We start from the raw sequence: 16,342 nt of genomic DNA, 5'->3' as shown, positions 1-16,342 counted from the left end.
GCTGAGTCACTTCAGTCGCCTCCGACTCCGTGCGACCCCATAGACAGCAGCCCACCAGCCTCCCCCGTCCCTGGGATTCTCCAGGCAAGAACACTGGAGTGGGTTACCATTTCCTGCAATAGGAAGCATTTTGGTGACTGGAGGGCAAACATCACCAGGTAAAACAGAAAATACAAATGTCTCACAGGTGGACTGCAGAGTTATTTTTACAGTCAAAGCAAAACCTCTTTTGGCATCAATGAGTAAGCACTTTACATTATTTTAATTTAAAAATAATTCTAAATTCTTTTGTTAAACATTCTTAAGTTGACCACTGTTGAACACAAGTCTCCTAACTGCAAAGAAAGAGATCCAGAAAAGAAACACGAACTGCATGAAGGAAGAACTTAGAATTCCTTTTAAATCGCCTTGCTGATAAGTTCCAAAACGTCACCTTTTCCTAAGGAAGAGAAAGAAGCACACAGCGTCATCCTCGCACTGGAACCGGGTTTGCCCAAAGTTCACCGAGCCTTAAGAATGTCTGGGTGAAAGCAACGCCGAACCTCCACCAGGAACTGGGAGCCCCGGACACTTTGTCAGCAGCACTGTTCCAGCCACAGCCCGAGGCTCCCAGCGTGCAGAGCTGTTAGATTAATCCAAACACCCAGTTACGGACTGGTTGCGCTTTGATCTCTGCACTTTTGAAAATCTACTGTAAAAATTACTAGAAAAAAGGGGAGGGAGCACGGACGGAAAGGGAAAGAAAAAAAGAAGGAAAGCAAAAGATACACACGAGAGTTTGGTTTCGTCGCGAAGTATTGAAGTCCTTTAATGAACTTCACATGTTTCCGATCATCACTGCAAAATATAAACACCTCGAGCTCCCCTGTTAAACAGAAATCAGGCGGCAGCTTCGCGCGGCTCCCTGCAGGGATCGGGTAACCGTCCAGCTCCGGACGCAGTCCCGGGAAGGCGTCTTCGCAGCTCCAAGACCAAGAAAAACTGTGCAGGAGGGGCGGAGGCTGGGAGACCCAGGTAATACCTGATACGGCCCCTCCCGGAGACTCGGTCCACGCCCGGGGAGCCTCGGAGCGCGGGCCGCGGGGCGGGGGAGCGGGGGTGGACGCCGAGGGCAGGTCCGCGCGGCCCGGCCACCGCCCGAAGCCTCCGAGCACCTCCCCGCGAACCCCGGGGCGCACTTGCCTCTCGCCCCTTGCTCAACTTTGGGCTACCCACAGGCGCACAAACGCCCCAGTCAAGTTTGTTTTAAGTTAATCAGTGGCATTTTCAGGGGGCGGGGCTGGGCGGGGGCGGGGGTGTATTGAGAGCCGGCAGGAGTTTCCTCTGATTTGTTTACCGAAAAGGAAAAGGAGAAACAGGCCCCCCACCCATCCCCAAAGTGCCAGGACACTCCAGCACCACTGTGGCCTCCTGGCCAAAGAGTTCTGATTTTTTTTTTTAATACAGTCCTGTTTTCTTTACGGATTCTGGGGGCCTCTGGAAAGGGCCTTTGTGGGGGGGGGGGGGGGGGGGGGGGGGGTCCCTAGCCGCGCTTCTCGACTGACCCCCCCTACCGGCAGCCTCTCTCGAGACATGGAGTCCTGGGCTGGGGCGTAGATCGGGATGAGATACCCGAGTTTGGGGAAGGGGGATCCCAGGAAAAGAGGGGAAAAGCCGAGGCAGGCGTCTGAGCTCCAACAAATAGAAATAGACACGCAGAGCGCAGTCCTCTCGGCGGGGCCAAGGGAGGTCCCCGTTCGCGTTTGGGGAGCCTGGGGGTTTGCCTGAGGCTGAGGAATCCAGAAGTTTGTTCATACCGTCCTGAAAGGTCGTGACTGTTGTCTCCAGGCGTGTTTTCGGACAGGGGAAAAAGTGTGCTTGACCAAGTGTGTGCCTTTCTCCTTCCCCCTTTCCCCAGCAAAGTAAACTCTTCACTTAGCCCTCGAGAGGTGCGAAGAGGTAAGGGACCCGGTGCGAACCTCGGGATCCGACATCCTAAAGACCGGGGCTGGGGACCCTCTTGGAAAATCCCAAGACCGAGGCCGCGTGGGGAGACCGACGCCGTGGTGTGAGACCCGGGCATCTTTCAGAGGCGCCCACGTGCTGTAGCTCGAATGAGTGAGTCTTCGGAGAATCCAACGCATCCGACCAAAGAAGTCCCGGTCTTGAGAAAGCAGAGGGGGACGCCGGCGCCTGGGACGGCAGAGGCCGCGCAGGCACGTGGACGAGTTCCCCGAACCTTTTCTGCACCTCTCCCACACCCGCCACGGTTCGGACCGCGGCGCAGCCCAGGCCAGGGCGTGGGGTCCGCGTCCCCAGGGGCTCCCCTCGGGCCGCAGGCCGCGTCGCCTGGAGGAAGCCGCGCCGGGCGCTTCCCACCAGCTTTCCACCCCGGGGCTGAGCAAGGACCCGGCGACGTCCCAGAGGCCCAGGCACCAGGAAAGGCCGGTCAGGAACGCTGGGTCCAGTCAGGAACGGCCCTCTCGAATTTTACAAAGAAAATACCGCAGTGCTATCTTCCTCCCGTCTGCCCCCACCCGACTTCCTGCTCCAACTTCTCCCAGCGCTTCTTTTCCCGAGGCGCTCAGAATCGCGCCCGGGTAGGAGAAGCCGAAACTTTCCCTTGGACGCCAGCATCTCGCCGGCTCCGAGGGCGCCCAAGGGACAGTCCTCGGCAGTGGCGGCCGAGGGGCCCGATGCGGCGCCCCGGGGCCGCTTCCCCTGAAAAATTCCGCTTCGCGGAATCCCAGGTGCCCGGCAGGAAAGCCTCTTTGGGCCAAGCGGGTCCTCCCTGGGGCAGCCAGCCTACAGGTTAGACTCTAGGGGGCTCGGTCCCCGGGGACTTCCACGGCCCTCCCTGGAGGCTGGGCGAGACCCCAGGATCCTCTAGCCTTGACCGACCCCACCGGCGGGAAGGCACGCCCTCCCGCCGCCCCCTCGTCTCCAAACAGCGGGGCGACCTCAGGCCCCGGGCCCAGCGCCCCCTCTCCCGCACCGCCGCGGGCGCCAGCCCTGAACTCTGCTCTCGGCGCGTCCCCGGCCCTTTCAAGTTCGCTCGAGGGGATGGCAGGAAGCGCTCGGGATCACAGGCCCCGCCGGCCCGCACATCCTGCGCGCTGGCGGGGGCGAGGATGGAAGGGCAGCGGAGACTTTTCCTAGCATTGTTCCCTCCCTGGCCCCGAGCAACTGCGATAAACTTCTGAAGGGCTTAACACGGCCAAGGTCTAGAATCGCTTCTTTGGAACGGGGCGAAAATACAGCCTACGGGATTTGCCATTCCGCCTCGCGCTTGTTGTCAGCAATCAAAAGCTGGGGAAACAAACGCGACTTCCAGATTCCCAGGTATCCGACCGAAGAGGCTGGAAGCTAAGCCGCCGCCCCAGCCCTGCACTCACTCCGCAGTGCCCGGCTGGAGGGTGGGCTGGAGACAACTGGTTCTTTCCAGTTCTGCCTGCCGTTTTAAGAAGTTGTTCCAGTGCCAGCCGACTCCCCGGGTGCGCCGGGGCTGCAGGGTGCCCAGGCGTCCTGACACCAAGCCAGCTCTTCCCGAGGTTCTGCGCTTTCTGCAGCTGACTTTCCCAGGCAGAGGATTCTTCTGCACTCAAGAGAACTGCTTCAAGTTCCCCCGATTCGAGTGACCGGGAACCTGCTCGGGCTTCCCGAGAGAAGTTCCATTTCTTAGAAAGATCGTCGGAATAATTAGATCTCTAGACAGAGGCTGCCCCGGCTCCGGTCGCCGGAGCTCGAAGCCTCTCTTCTTAATTAGAAGCGGCCAATTAGGCATTGCTCGGAAAATCCCCGCCCCGCATTGTTCAAGAGCCATAAACTTTTATGCCTTCCCCTGGGGAGGGGGCCCGACGCCCGCGCGCCGCCCCGCAGCCCAGCAGCCCCGCGGCGGCGGGCGCCGGGCGGCCAGTCCAGCGCCCGCGCGGGGCCGGCGGCTGCAGCCCGCGGGGCGAGCCGGGGGCGGGGGAGCCGCGGGAGCCGCGCGCCGCGAGCGCCTCCTTACCTTGCATGTTTTCCGGCATCTGCCCCTGGTCCCCATGCGACCGAGCCAGTCCCAGGGCTTCCGTCTCCACTTTGGGCAGCATGACAAGGCGGCCGCGGGCGGGGGCAAGGGGTCCGTGTCCGTCCGGAAGCCCTGCACCTGAACGCGGGCGGCACGGCTTCACCTCCGCCGGGAAGAAGGAGGGGGCGGCCGGCCGGCTGCTCTCTCGCTGGCGCGCTGGAGCGCGTCCCCGTCGCCTCCGGGGCTGCCGTCAGGACCCCGGAGCCCCGTCCAGGCTCGCTGCTCCTCAGCCGCCCCTGAACCGCGAGAAGGAAGCAGCGGGCACCGAGCGAAGACTGAGTCCGGGCGCGGGGGGCCCGGCTTGGCGAGGGCGCAGCTGCCGGGGGCGCGGGGGCGCGTCCGGCCGAGCTCCGGGCGCGCAGCGGAGGCGGCGGCCGAGCTGCTGCTGCTGCTGCCGCCGCGGCTCCCGGACGGCTCGGCTCGGCGACCCGCGCCCCGCCCTCCGCTGCCCTCCGCTCGGGATCCGCAGGGTCTCCCGCTCGCGCGGTCTCTGGCCTCCGTCTCCTCTCCTCCGCCCCTCGCCCGTGTCTGCCTCCCTCCCGCTCACTCTCAGGCGTGGAGCTGGAAGTTCCAGCCTCCCTCCGCCGCCTCGTCCACTCCCGTCCGGGAGCGGTCCTCTGCAGCCCCGGGGCGGCGAGGCTGGGGGTGGGGGGGAGGGAGGGGAGGAGGACCGGGTCGGGGGAGGCCGGGACGAGGGTGAGGGCCGGGGATGGGGACGCGGGTTCCGGACTCGGGTCGGGCCCCAGGCGCCAGCCAATGAGGACGAGGCCCAGGCTTCCCGGCCCCTCGCCGCCCGGACCTCTTCACCCCGCCTCGCCCCCTCCCACACCGCCCGGCCCCGGGCGGGGGATGCGCGCGCGGCGGGTCTTAGAGCGGCTGAGAGGCGACCTCTGCCTGAGCGCGGCGGCCGAGGAGAAGCTGGTTGGAGGTGTCGGCGCGAAGGGGGGAAGCCCGCGGGGGTGCGCCCACCGTGCGTGCTAGGTGAGGGGGAGTTGAACGCGTTTCAACAAACCAGGAGAGAAAAGAAGAGCTGGTCTGCGGTGCAGGGTCTCCGGGCCCCATTCCCCTCCGCAACTAGTCCACAGCCCCCCCACCCCCCACCCCCAGAGGGGCCCAGCGGCGCGGTCCACCTGCTCAGGAGGGAACAGCCGCGTCGCCGAGAGTTGGCGCAATTGCCGGCAATCCGAACGGCGCTCCCCAGCCCCCCATTCTCCTCCAGCTCCTTCGCTCACTTATAAACACCACCCGCCTTCTCGAGCCCCCAGATCAGGCTGGCGACAGACTTCCTAAAATGTTGGTGAGCCGTGTTTCCATACTGAACGCAAAGAGCAGCGCCGGCTTCCTCTTACATCCCCAGGTCTTTGGGGTGGGACGGGCCACTTGAGGCCCGGAGGCCCAGCACTTGAAAAAAAGTTTTAAAGAACCATCTGTTATGCAAGCTCTTCCACACCAGCCCAAACCCATCTTCAAAGTTTTCAGATCTCATCTCAACAAGATGAAAACTATCCCCAGCCTCCTGACTGCATGTGAAACGCCTCACATTCAGTATCTGCTGAGAGTCCACCCACAAGGGGGTGAATTTGAATCTCAAAGGCTCTGAATTTGTTCTATGTTAATGACATAGAGATCACACACTCAAACCGGCCAGTCCAGTATTTGATGAATTGAAAAGTACTCCAGTCACTGCCATGCAGAGTCTACACTTCTGAATGAAATGGGTTGCTCGCCGCATCCCCAGGCCTGGCCGTTCACGCACTGCTGCCTCTCAGAACTGACAGTACTCAGAACCGAAGTTATTCAGACCGAAAACCTTTAAATCTGGTGAGAAGGCCGCCCCTTAGGTGGTAAAGGGGAGTGGGTTGCAGTGGCCCTTCTGATGCTCAGATTTTGGTGACAATATCACATACAGTCAGTCCATTTTCAGTATTGCCTGGTTGTTTTAAGCATCGTTGTAAAGGAAGCTCAGAAAGGGCTCAAATCAATGCTAGCACCTTGTGTGTGGTTTCAGATGAACTTTCAGAATAAGTTTATTACGAAGCCCTCCCACTGCAGAGAGCATCTGGGGGCACTTTGACCCTCCTTACCAACACCAAACTGGCAGCTGGGGGGGGGGGGTGGCTAGTGCTCCCCGCAGTGCGGGAGGGAAGGCCCGCCGGTTGCTGGAACAGGAGGAGGAGATCGGGAGGGCTGAGAGAAGGGTGCAGTGTCTAACAGGACCGCGGGTTGCAGTGTGGCCCGTCTCTGCCCGCACTTGAGGAGTGCCTGACCTGGCCGCAGGCAGAGGTCGTGGTCAGGTTCAGAGCCCAGCCTCAGCCCAGAGAGGGCCTGTGGAGGCCACGCAGGTGTGGAGGCCACTCTCCCCTCTCATCCCCAAAGGCCTGGCATGAGGGTGACAGAGAGCCACCTGCCACCCATTTGTCTCACAAACGGGAGCGGCGACGGTGTGAGGAAAGGGGCCCGGGTCAGGGTTTTTTAAAACCTGCTCTTCAAAGAATGCGCAGGCGTGTAAGAGCGGAAAGGTTTCGCCTTGCTTTGAAGCTCGAGTCCAGGCTATGGCTCTGCCGGGTCGGCTGCGAGCCCAACGGGCACCGAATGCGAAGGAGGCCTCAGACCTGGAGAAAACTTCCTTTCCCGAGAACCCCCGGCCCGAGGGCTTGTTCCAGGAACGGGGCGGGAGAGGGCTGTCCCGAGGGCCAGAGCTATGCCAATCCCTCCGGGGGACGTGGAAGCCCCGCGTTTGGTGCACGAGGCGGGAAACGTCCCGCGGGAGAGACCCGAGGGCCGATCATCTTTCCCCCCGGGCGCTCCGCGTGGGGTCTGGGCAGCAGGCGCCGAGGGAGGGGCGGCAGGCCGGCTCCGGGCGCACCCCTCCCCCTTCCCACACTCCCGCCGGTCCTTGTCCCTTCAATTCCGCGGGGCAGGGGCCCCCGCCGGAGCCGGGGACCCGCTCGCCCTGTGACCTGGGATGGGCCTGGGCGTCTCCCCGAACACCCTGGAGGAAGCAGAGCGCCGGGAGGAGGCGCCCAGCCCGCCCGTGGTGCCGGGAAGGTTACCTGGAGATGGTTCCAGGGGGCAGAAGCCGCAGCTTGGGGCGGGGGCGGCTGGGGGTGGCGCGCGGACGCCAGGAAGGGCGGGGAGGTGGGGCTGAGGGGCAGGGCCGGGGTGGTCTACTCGTCCAGGCCCGGGGGGGGGGGTGGTCTGCGCTCTCGGAAGTATACACCCACCGCCTTGGAATCACAAAGCCCGGGCCCGCGGGCGGATGCCTCCCACCTTCGGCGCGGGACGTCTCGCCTCTGCGGCCTCCGGGTAGAGAGCCCCGAGGAAGCCACCCCGGCTGCGGGGCAGTTAACTGGTGGGGACCGGAGGCCCAGTGAGACGGCTCCGGCTCCAGCCACCCCCAACATACTCAACTTGCTCTCCTCTCCCCTGCAAACTTCGCTCCCCTTTCGCGCCGCGTCCCCCACGCTCTATCTCCCGTCCTACGGGGCCGGTCTCCAGGCTCGCCCTTCCCGGTTCTGACTTTGTCTTAAAGCCTTGATTGACGGTTGCAATTACGAAAGATGATGGCTCGGGGAGGCTCCCGCAGCCTTGACGAGCCTGAGAAGCGCAGTCCCGGCATATTTTATCCAGGCTCAGCGTCATGGGGCCGTGCGCCCCCTGCGCCCGCGGGCAGCAGCGGAGGGGGTCTCGCGCCCCCGGCCCACGAGGAGGCTACTGCCCGGCCCTCCCGCCTCCGCCTGCCCACAGCTCGGCGTCGCGTTCCCGGGCGCGCCGGGCACCGCCTGCCCTTGACCTGACCTGAGGCGTGCCTGCCCGCCGCGCGCACTTCCCGCGTGCAGTCTGCAAAGGCGTAAAATGTCAAGATTTTCAGGATTGGCTTCTTGGACTCGACAACACGGGTCCCCGGAGGAACAGCATGGAAGATCCTTGTCCTCGCGCGCCTGGGTGGGGGAAGCCCCCCACTCCACGGCCCATCCCAACCTCTCAAAAACTTGCAAATCCGCCTCCTTGAAAACCATGTCTAGCGCCTCCTCCATTCCTACTTTTTGGTGCTTTCGAGAAACCGGAATACTTTTCTCGGAGCACGTGTCTACTCTTCAGAAGAAATCTAGATTCCCACCCCACCCCTCCACCCTTTCCCCAGAACGTCTCCGCGGCCAGGCTAGGCCAGCTTTGGGGGGAGACAGAACACATCGCTGAAGCGCAAGCTCTGCTTCATTTCTCCGCCCCTGCCACTCGAAAAGCCCATCAGAAATCACTTTTGCTTTCCTCTGAAAATTAAATTTAGCAATAACTCTGGAGTCGCGCTCCCGAGCTGGAGGGTGGGTGGCTGGGTTGGAGGCGTCCCACCGCCGCGCTGGAAGCGCTTTTTTTTAAGAGTTAAGTTTTCCTGCGGACATGTAAGTTACCGAAGAGTGTGGAATTGGCTGAAGCGTTCAGAAAATAAACTGGAATAGGTGAAAAGCCGTGTTTTTTTTTTTTTAATCTTTTTCTGACGCCTGCGTAAATAACTACTTCCGACATCCTCGACAACAACCTCCAGTCCAGGAGGAAAAAGGGCAGCCAGTTTAGACCGTCCACCCCGGAAAGACTGCCTGGCGGGGTGGCCACCAACAGCGATGCGAGCACACTCACTGTGGGACCATCTCAGTATATCTCCGGCGCCTCTTGCCCAGCGAGGCAAACCCAAGGTGACACAATTCCGGGGTAAGCAAGGCCTCTCAAGCCCTGCCCAGACAGACTCGCATCTTTGTCCCGAGGGAAAGGTGAGGTTGGGGAGACTTTGGCCTGGAGTATCAGAACCTGCCGGCCTTGGCATGAAGGCTTCCTTGCAGAACTTCTGCTTTGCAGAGAACTGCCCCAGCCCAGGATCCAGGCACGTCCCACCTTGGTAGAGCCGGTGGCCCTCGAGGTGAACGGAGACATCCGGTCTTGTGAAAGGAGCTGGCTGGGACCTGACCTTGGGTGGGTGCTGGTCCAACCTGATCTGTGCGCTCAGTGGCTTCAGTCCTGCCTGACTTTTTGCGACCCTAAGAACTGGGGTCTACCAGTCTCCTCTGTCCATGGGATTCTCCAGGCAAGAGTACTGGAGTGGGTTGCCATGCCCTCCTCCAGGGGATCTTCCCAACCCAGGGATCGAACCTGCTTCTCTTAGCGTCTCCTGCATTGGCCCTGTACCACTAGCGCCACCTGGGAATCCGCCAGTGTAATCTCGCTGTTCCTCTCTGTGATTGAAATGGAAGCATGAGTGAGCTGCAACTCAACTCTGGGAACCACCCCGTCCACGTTGTTGGGGACAAACCAGAATGGTGAGTGGCATCCACGAGGGCGTTGCTGGCCCAGAGCAGACCACCAAGCCCTGGGTGAGAGCTGCTCCCCAGGTGATCCCACTCCCCAGAGGTCCCCAGAGGAGGAACTCGGATTCCAGCATTAGATGACTCTAAACTGGCGTCCCACTGACTCTGGCCAGACTGGAAGCTTCACAAGAGAAGGGGTGACGTGCCGCCCCCCTTCCCCTTCCCGGGCTGGGGCCATTCGGGGATGGACCACCGCAAGGCTGTGTCTTAGGGAAGCCCCCCGGGGGTTCTTAAGATCTAAATGTGCCAGACCCACTGAGCTGCGGCTGTCAAGTAATGTGGGTGCCTCTTACCCAGCAAAGAAAGTGTGGGTTTGGAAAAGCAGGGCTCGCGGGGGGACCATCCCCCTGGGACTTGCCACGTGGGCAATTTAGGGTCCCCCAAGGGGCCGCGGATCGTGCGATTCGGAGGGTCCTTTTCCAACCTGCCTCCAATTGGAAAACAACTTTCGTAGTTAAGAGGTGGTGGCCAGCTTGCACGGAGCCTTGGGGCAAATCCATTCACTTTCCCCTGGGTTTCTAGTCTGGACACTGTGGGGCGTCGCTTCGGGGACAGGCTGGGTTGGGGGCGGGTTCCAAGCAGTTTTCTTTCCAGGCCCCCAGAGACCACTGGAGGCGATGGAGCGTTGGAACCCTGAGGCTGCAGACGCCCAGACCCACAGCCAGAAGCAGCATTTACTGTGAAAACACGTTAGCGCCTGGCGTCTCACACACCCGGCTTTGTCAAAAGTGCTTAAAAAGGGCGGGGGAGGCGGTGTTTAAACTCTTTCCCTGTCCCCTCCCCCCAGGAGACATTTGCTTGTTTGTTAGGAGTAAAATGTTGATCTGTTGGGCTTCCCTTGTGGCCCAGCTGATAAAGAATCCACCTGCAATGCAGGAGACCTGGGTTCGATCCCTGGGTTGGAAAGACCCCCTGGAGAAGGGACTCTGGTTTTCTGGCCTGGAGAATTCCATGAACTGTATAGTCTGTGGGGTGGCAAAGAGTCGGACACGACTGAACGACTTTCTGTATTATATATAGGAATAAAAAGTCCTCTGTAAACGCCCTCATTTGGAGGGATTTCCCTGCCTTTCTCATACCTCTGATGATAACAAGTGGATGCTGTGAAGTTTCTATTTCCTGGTCATAACCCCACGAGTTGTCACCAGAGGCCACAGAACTGCAAGCTCAACGTCAAAGATCCTTTCAGGAAATTCCAGAGTCTGAGACAAGCAGGGCCTCCCTCCCCCCATGCCCCCATACCGCCCCTACCCCCTGCTCCCGCCGCCCCCCCCCCCCAACCACCCCCTACTCCCCATCGCTGCCCTGCCCTCAGGGCTCCAGACGCTGGCGGAGCCCACCCTTTCAAACTCTTGGGGGTTCTAAACCTGATTTGCACTGTGGTCGGAGGAGGAAGACAAAGAGCCATTGACCAGGGTCTTTCTTAAGTCCAAAATGCCTTTCGGAAGAAAGTCTGAATAGATCAACACTGCTTGTGATCATTACTTCTTTATATCAACAGGGGCAAAAAGGTATAGCCTTGAGGAAAATGCATGGTTTTCAGAGTCCCATCCATGGGTTCCACTTACAGCTCACTCTTCTGACAAACTGAGTGACCTTGGGTAAATCACTTGACCTTTCTAAGTTCTTTTTTTATTTCATCGGTAAAATAAGACTTGGACTTCGCTGCTGGCTCAGTGGTAAAGAATCTGCCTGCCAATGCAGGAGACCCGGGTTCGATCTCTGGGTTGGGAAGATCCCCTGGAGGAGGAAATGGCAACCTACTCCAGTATTCTTGCCTGGAGAATCCCATGGACAGAGGAGCCTGGTGGGCTACAGTCTGTGGGGTCACATAGAGTCGGCCACAAGTCAGTGACTAAACAACAAAGTAAGGTTCACAAAGAAAACCTTTTTTTAAACAAAATAAATTTTACATGCAGGCGATTGTGTCAGGAGAGCAGCCCACCACACTGTTATTAATATGTTTTTTATCTTTTTCTCTTTCCCCCTAACTTCCCCCAAAGTATCCTCTGTAAGGAAAACAACTAGGAAGGGAGTCACTAGCCATTCTGCATGCTAAGTCGCTCAGTCGTGTCTGACTCTTTGGGACCCCATGGACAGTAGCCTGCCAGGCTCCTCTGTCCATAAGATTTTCCAGGCAAGAATACTGGAGTGGGTTGCCATGCCCTCCTCCAGGGGATCTTCCTGCCCCAGGAATGGAACCCACAGCTCTTAAATCTCTTGTTTTGGCAGGCTGGCTCTTTACCTCTAGCGCCACCTGGGAAGCCCAGTCATTCTAAGGACCATGAAAAATGGATCCTTCTAGTGGAAAGTTCTTGCCAACTGCACTGTCTTGCAGGGTTTGACACTGTCCTCAGGACTCACTCGCATTATCTGCAGATATTCTGCTTATTTGAGATTTAAAAGTTAAATATATCTTTTCGTATGAATCATGTAAACACACATGACAGAGCTTTCTAAAAGACTGAGAAGGAGGCAGCCTTGATTGAGTGGTCTGGTCAGTTTCCGTCCTCGTGGGCTTCCAGGCTCCATCTCTCACTCTCACACCATCCACATTCAGTTCTCTGCTAGGCCCTCCCCGCATGCAGTGCCCCCCCAAATTCCTGAAGCTCCCTGAAGCCAAGTGGGTTTCTCGGAGAAGTTCCAACAAGGTGAGGAGTAAGGACGAACCCTCAAAGGGAGGTTCTGGACTGGAGGCCAAGATGTCTGCTTCTTGCCCTGCATAGAGCATGCCAGGAGCTGTCTGGGGAGGTTGGACCATGGAGGGAGACAGTCCCAGAGCGCTTCTCTAGCTCAGTTCAAGTTCAAGGCTAAAGCCAAGATGACCCTAGACATGGCATCTGGGTGGAAGAGTCAAGTAAAGGAAAAAGCATCACCAAAGCTCTGTTCTCGCTTTCTCTGCACATCTCTCTTGGTTCATTAAAGAAGTCCTTTAAGCCCCATCACAGTTGCGGATCCAGGCCAGTACAGGGAATCTCAGAAGCAGTGTTTGGGAGGCGGGCAGGAGCCAGGGAAGAGAGGAGGCTCCGGGGCTCAGCTTCCCAGACAGAACTGGCTGCCTGAGCCCAGCTCGAGCACCAGAGCATGGGCGTGGGTGACGGTGTTCTCAGCAGCATTGCGAATGGAGCCGGCTAGAGGTTAGGGCGACACAGCGGCTCTCTCATTGCCCACTGTGTGACGCTGCTTCAGAGACCCTTAAGGGCACAGAGCGCGCTGAAGCTTATCACCCGAATACAGTCAGTCTCCGAGAGCACCGAGGGGCCCAGAGAGTGGCGCTGACATCACAGCCTCCAGGCAGCACTTTCGCTGTGCCTTATGCGCCCTGTGTGTGCTCAGCCACTCAGCCCCCTGTCTGACTCTTCGCAGCCCCAAGGACTATAGCTCGCCAGACCCTTGGTTCATGGGATTCTCTAGGCAACAGTATTGGAGTGGGTTGCCATTCCTTTCTCCAGGGGAATCTTCCTGGCCCAAGGATCAAAGCTTGCTTTCCTGCATTGCAGGTGGATTCTTTACCATCTGAGCCACCAGGGAACCCCTATTATATACCCTAACTACACAGAATGCACGTGTAAATACACATGTAAGTGTATGTAAAATGTCTTAAAGGCACATATCAAACTGAACATGGACTCTGCAGGATAGAAGGTAGATGGAAGGACGGAGAAGGCAATGGCACCCCCCTCCAGTACTCTTGCCTGGAAAATTCCATGGACGGAGGAGCCTGGTAGGCTGCAGTCCATGGGGTGGCGAAGAGTCGGACACGACTGAGCGACTTCCCTTTCACTTTTCACGTTCATGCATTGGAGAAGGAAATGGCAACCCACTCCAGTGTTCTGGCCTGGAGAATCCCAGGGACGGGGGAGCCTGGTGGGCTTCTGCCCATGGGGTCGCAGAGTCGGACACAACTGAAGCGACTTAGCAGCAGCAGCAGCAGCAACTACACAGAACTTACTGTTTCATATGCAACGTTATATAGACTGTAAAATATTCTTTGAAAATGCACTCAATTAGAAGCATTACATAAACTTAACACAAATCAACCATAACGTTGAGCACATAGCTGGAGGATTGCAACTCCTTAGATGACGTGTTTCCTACGACACAGATTTGGCTCTTTTGCTGACATAGACAAATACTTTACTCTCTCTCTCAAACTGTTACTGCATAGCACTCTGTAATGTCACCCTATTTATGAGAATGTAAAAAACCTAAGCCAGACACCGAGAGTCTGGAGGGCATCTGAGACCAGTTCCCTGGAAGGAACAATCCAGTTATAGCCCAGGTCTGCTGCCCTCATGCTCTTGGACAGCCCTGCAGGCGGGCAGAAGCCACGCCGGCGTCTTATTGTGACTTTATACGAGCACAGACTACACGCAGTTGTCATGGAACCACTAATACATAACACTGTCATGCCAGCTTGGACCCACAGAGACTGCTTTTTAGAGAAACAGGCACATTCCCAGCAGAACAGAGAAACTGAGGCAGAATTCAGTGCCTGACTGCACTGTACATACAATGGGCCGGGTTTGGGGGCGTCTCGCCCTGGTCCCAAAGTGCCTTTTGCCATCAAAGCCCCGAGGACTGCAGACACTGAGCTGCCCTGGGGGGTTCTCCTCGGTGGGCCTGCCCTGGGCGGTCAGACCCCCCCACCCCCAATTCTAGAGGCGAGTGGCCTTCAGGGACGCACTGAAGGGGATGATGCAGCGCTGTCCCTCTGAGCGAACGTCTGGCCAAGTATCCCAGAAAGGGCCCCCAGCACCACGGGAATGACACCCCCTACCCCAGCACCCCGGGAGGCTATGCCGTGGAGCAGACGATGCTCAGAGCCAGCAGCCTCCCCATGTGACCAGGGGGTTCCAAAGAGGGCGTCTCACAGCCACCAGCGGGGCTGCCATACCCGGACACCTGGGGGGTAAGGGGGGTCGGGGGAGCATTCCTGGGCCCGGAGCGGGCGGTGCCCGCGAGTGAGGTCTGGGGAGAGGGCTCCTTGCTGAAAACTTCTCCGATCGGCCTGTGATCTGGCGCCCTAAAGTGCCCGCACAGGTTTCGGGGGCCGGGGTGGGCTCCTCGGTTCTTCCTTCAGGACCTTCTTGAGGCTCAGCCTCCAGCGGTCCCTCCAGGATTAGACGGCCACCCCCACCCCGACCCCTCGGCCGCCGGCGCTCCGGCCCCTGCGGACCCCAGACGTGAAGGGGGTCCAGCCTCGCTCCCGGACCTGAGCGCCGGACGGGAGCCGAGGCAACACGAAGGCGGTCCCTTCCACTGCCAGACCCAGTTCATTCACCCCGGGCTGGCGCCGCCAAGTGAGGGTCCCCGAGCGCGGCCCCGGATTTCCTCGCCCTGAATTCGCATCCACAGGTGCGTGCGTCTCCGAGCACGCCCTCGCCGCGCGCCCCCGCATCTCCGGGGCCTCGCCGCGCGTCCCCGCGCCCCCGCTCGGGCGCGCCCTCGCCCCAGAGGCCTGCGCCGTCAGGGACCCTTTGCCCAGGCGCCCGGCGGCTGCTCTCCGGGCAAAGACGTGAAATCGCCCCTGTGTTCTCTACCAGCTCATTTCTGTGCCCCTATTTTCTTTTTATCTGCAGAGCAATTGAATTCTGTTGCACTCTGCCTGCCTTCCCAGTGTTTTCCTTTTCGTAAGTACAGAACCTTCTTTTTTTTTTTTTTTTTGCCATTTCCTCAATTGATATACTTTAGGGTGTAGTTGACCCATAAAAAAGCAATCACTGCGTTCAGTGGAGTCAGCTGGTTATGAAGGGAGAACGAGGAAAATCCCAGACCTTGGTTTTCCTTCTCAGCAGGGCTGGAACTCAGGCCTTTCCAAAGCCTAAGAAAAGTGCTGCAAGAAAGGGCTTAGGGCCTTCAAAGACTAGTGCGGAGAAATAAGGGCACGATTTCCCACAGAGCAATAATGAGAGATGTCTGGGGGTCTTGTCTTTTTCACCCTTCACGTTTAGGGTTAATTGAAAGTGTTCTTGCTGAAACATTAACGCTTGTGACTTGGCATTGTTTGTACTTTTAAAAAATGAAAATTAGCTTTGTGTACTTATTCTGTTTATAAAAAGAAGATAGACTCGTTATTTTGAAAATCTGTAACCCTTACCTTCTTAACTAATGACGGTATGATTGTGGGTTTTGATTTTGTCTTTCGGATCGAAAAACAAAAGTTTTCTGTCGTATCTGCAATGAATGAGACACACTGTGGTGTGGCTTCAAACTCCACAGACAGTTGAAAGCGTTCGCTACGGTGGGATCAATGATGACTCCATATGGGTAACCTGTTTCAAGTGGTTCCACTTTTAGTTTATCATTTCTCATTTAAAAATATCAGAAAATATTAGGGATGAAAGGAATATATTGTACTTCTTGTTTTCTGGCTATTTTAAGCTGGTAGAATGACGTCCAAAAACAAAGGCTATAAGAATATTTGAAATATTCATTTACCTCTTTAACGTCAAGAAAGATCAATGTGTGATATATACGTGGACTTACATGCTTTTAATAAACACAACTGGAAAAGCAGTGACTTATAATAGTAAATACATCAATGGCATTGAATTACATGTATTAGTGCCATAGCAGGATAATAAATAGATGATAAATAGAGCAACTCCTACTTACCAATAGGTGTAAGTCCGTGCTTTAGAGATTCTTGTAAATCCCCAGTATCCAAATTAGAAGACATTCTTAATGAAATTATAGGCAGTCCTTTGGTTTAAAGCAGATATCATTGAGTGTAAGAAGGAAGTGCAGCTTGTCAAATTTTGTAGCCTTGGGCAGGACACATCAGACTACAATAACCCTGAGTGAAAGTTAAGAAAAAGAGAGGAAAAAAAAAAACAAAACCTCCAAGAATCCAGAAAGTTACAAGCAAGTCTTTCCCTGGACTCTGTACTTTTTCCAGCATTAGTGATCTGCTGTAAACCTTGTATCCAGTTTC

General features: G+C 57.5%; 1 protein-coding gene across 1 annotated transcript in view; it reads right to left on the bottom strand.

The window, feature by feature from the left end:
- Positions 1-16,087, bottom strand: part of NR5A2 (nuclear receptor subfamily 5 group A member 2) — a 124,458-nt gene extending 108,371 nt beyond the window's left edge. Inside the window, exons 1-2 of the mRNA XM_052654034.1 lie at positions 16,024-16,087; positions 3,989-4,126 (exon numbers count right to left, since the gene is read on the bottom strand). Of these exons, the coding sequence (XP_052509994.1) occupies positions 3,989-4,126; positions 16,024-16,087 (202 nt within the window). The remainder of the gene's footprint in view (positions 1-3,988; positions 4,127-16,023) is intronic.
- Positions 16,088-16,342: the final 255 nt, after the last annotated feature.

The sequence above is a fragment of the Budorcas taxicolor genome, chromosome 16 (assembly GCF_023091745.1).
Source record: "Budorcas taxicolor isolate Tak-1 chromosome 16, Takin1.1, whole genome shotgun sequence".
Classification (NCBI taxonomy): Eukaryota; Metazoa; Chordata; class Mammalia; order Artiodactyla; family Bovidae; genus Budorcas; species Budorcas taxicolor.
This window is presented reverse-complemented; position numbering and strand designations above follow the sequence as displayed.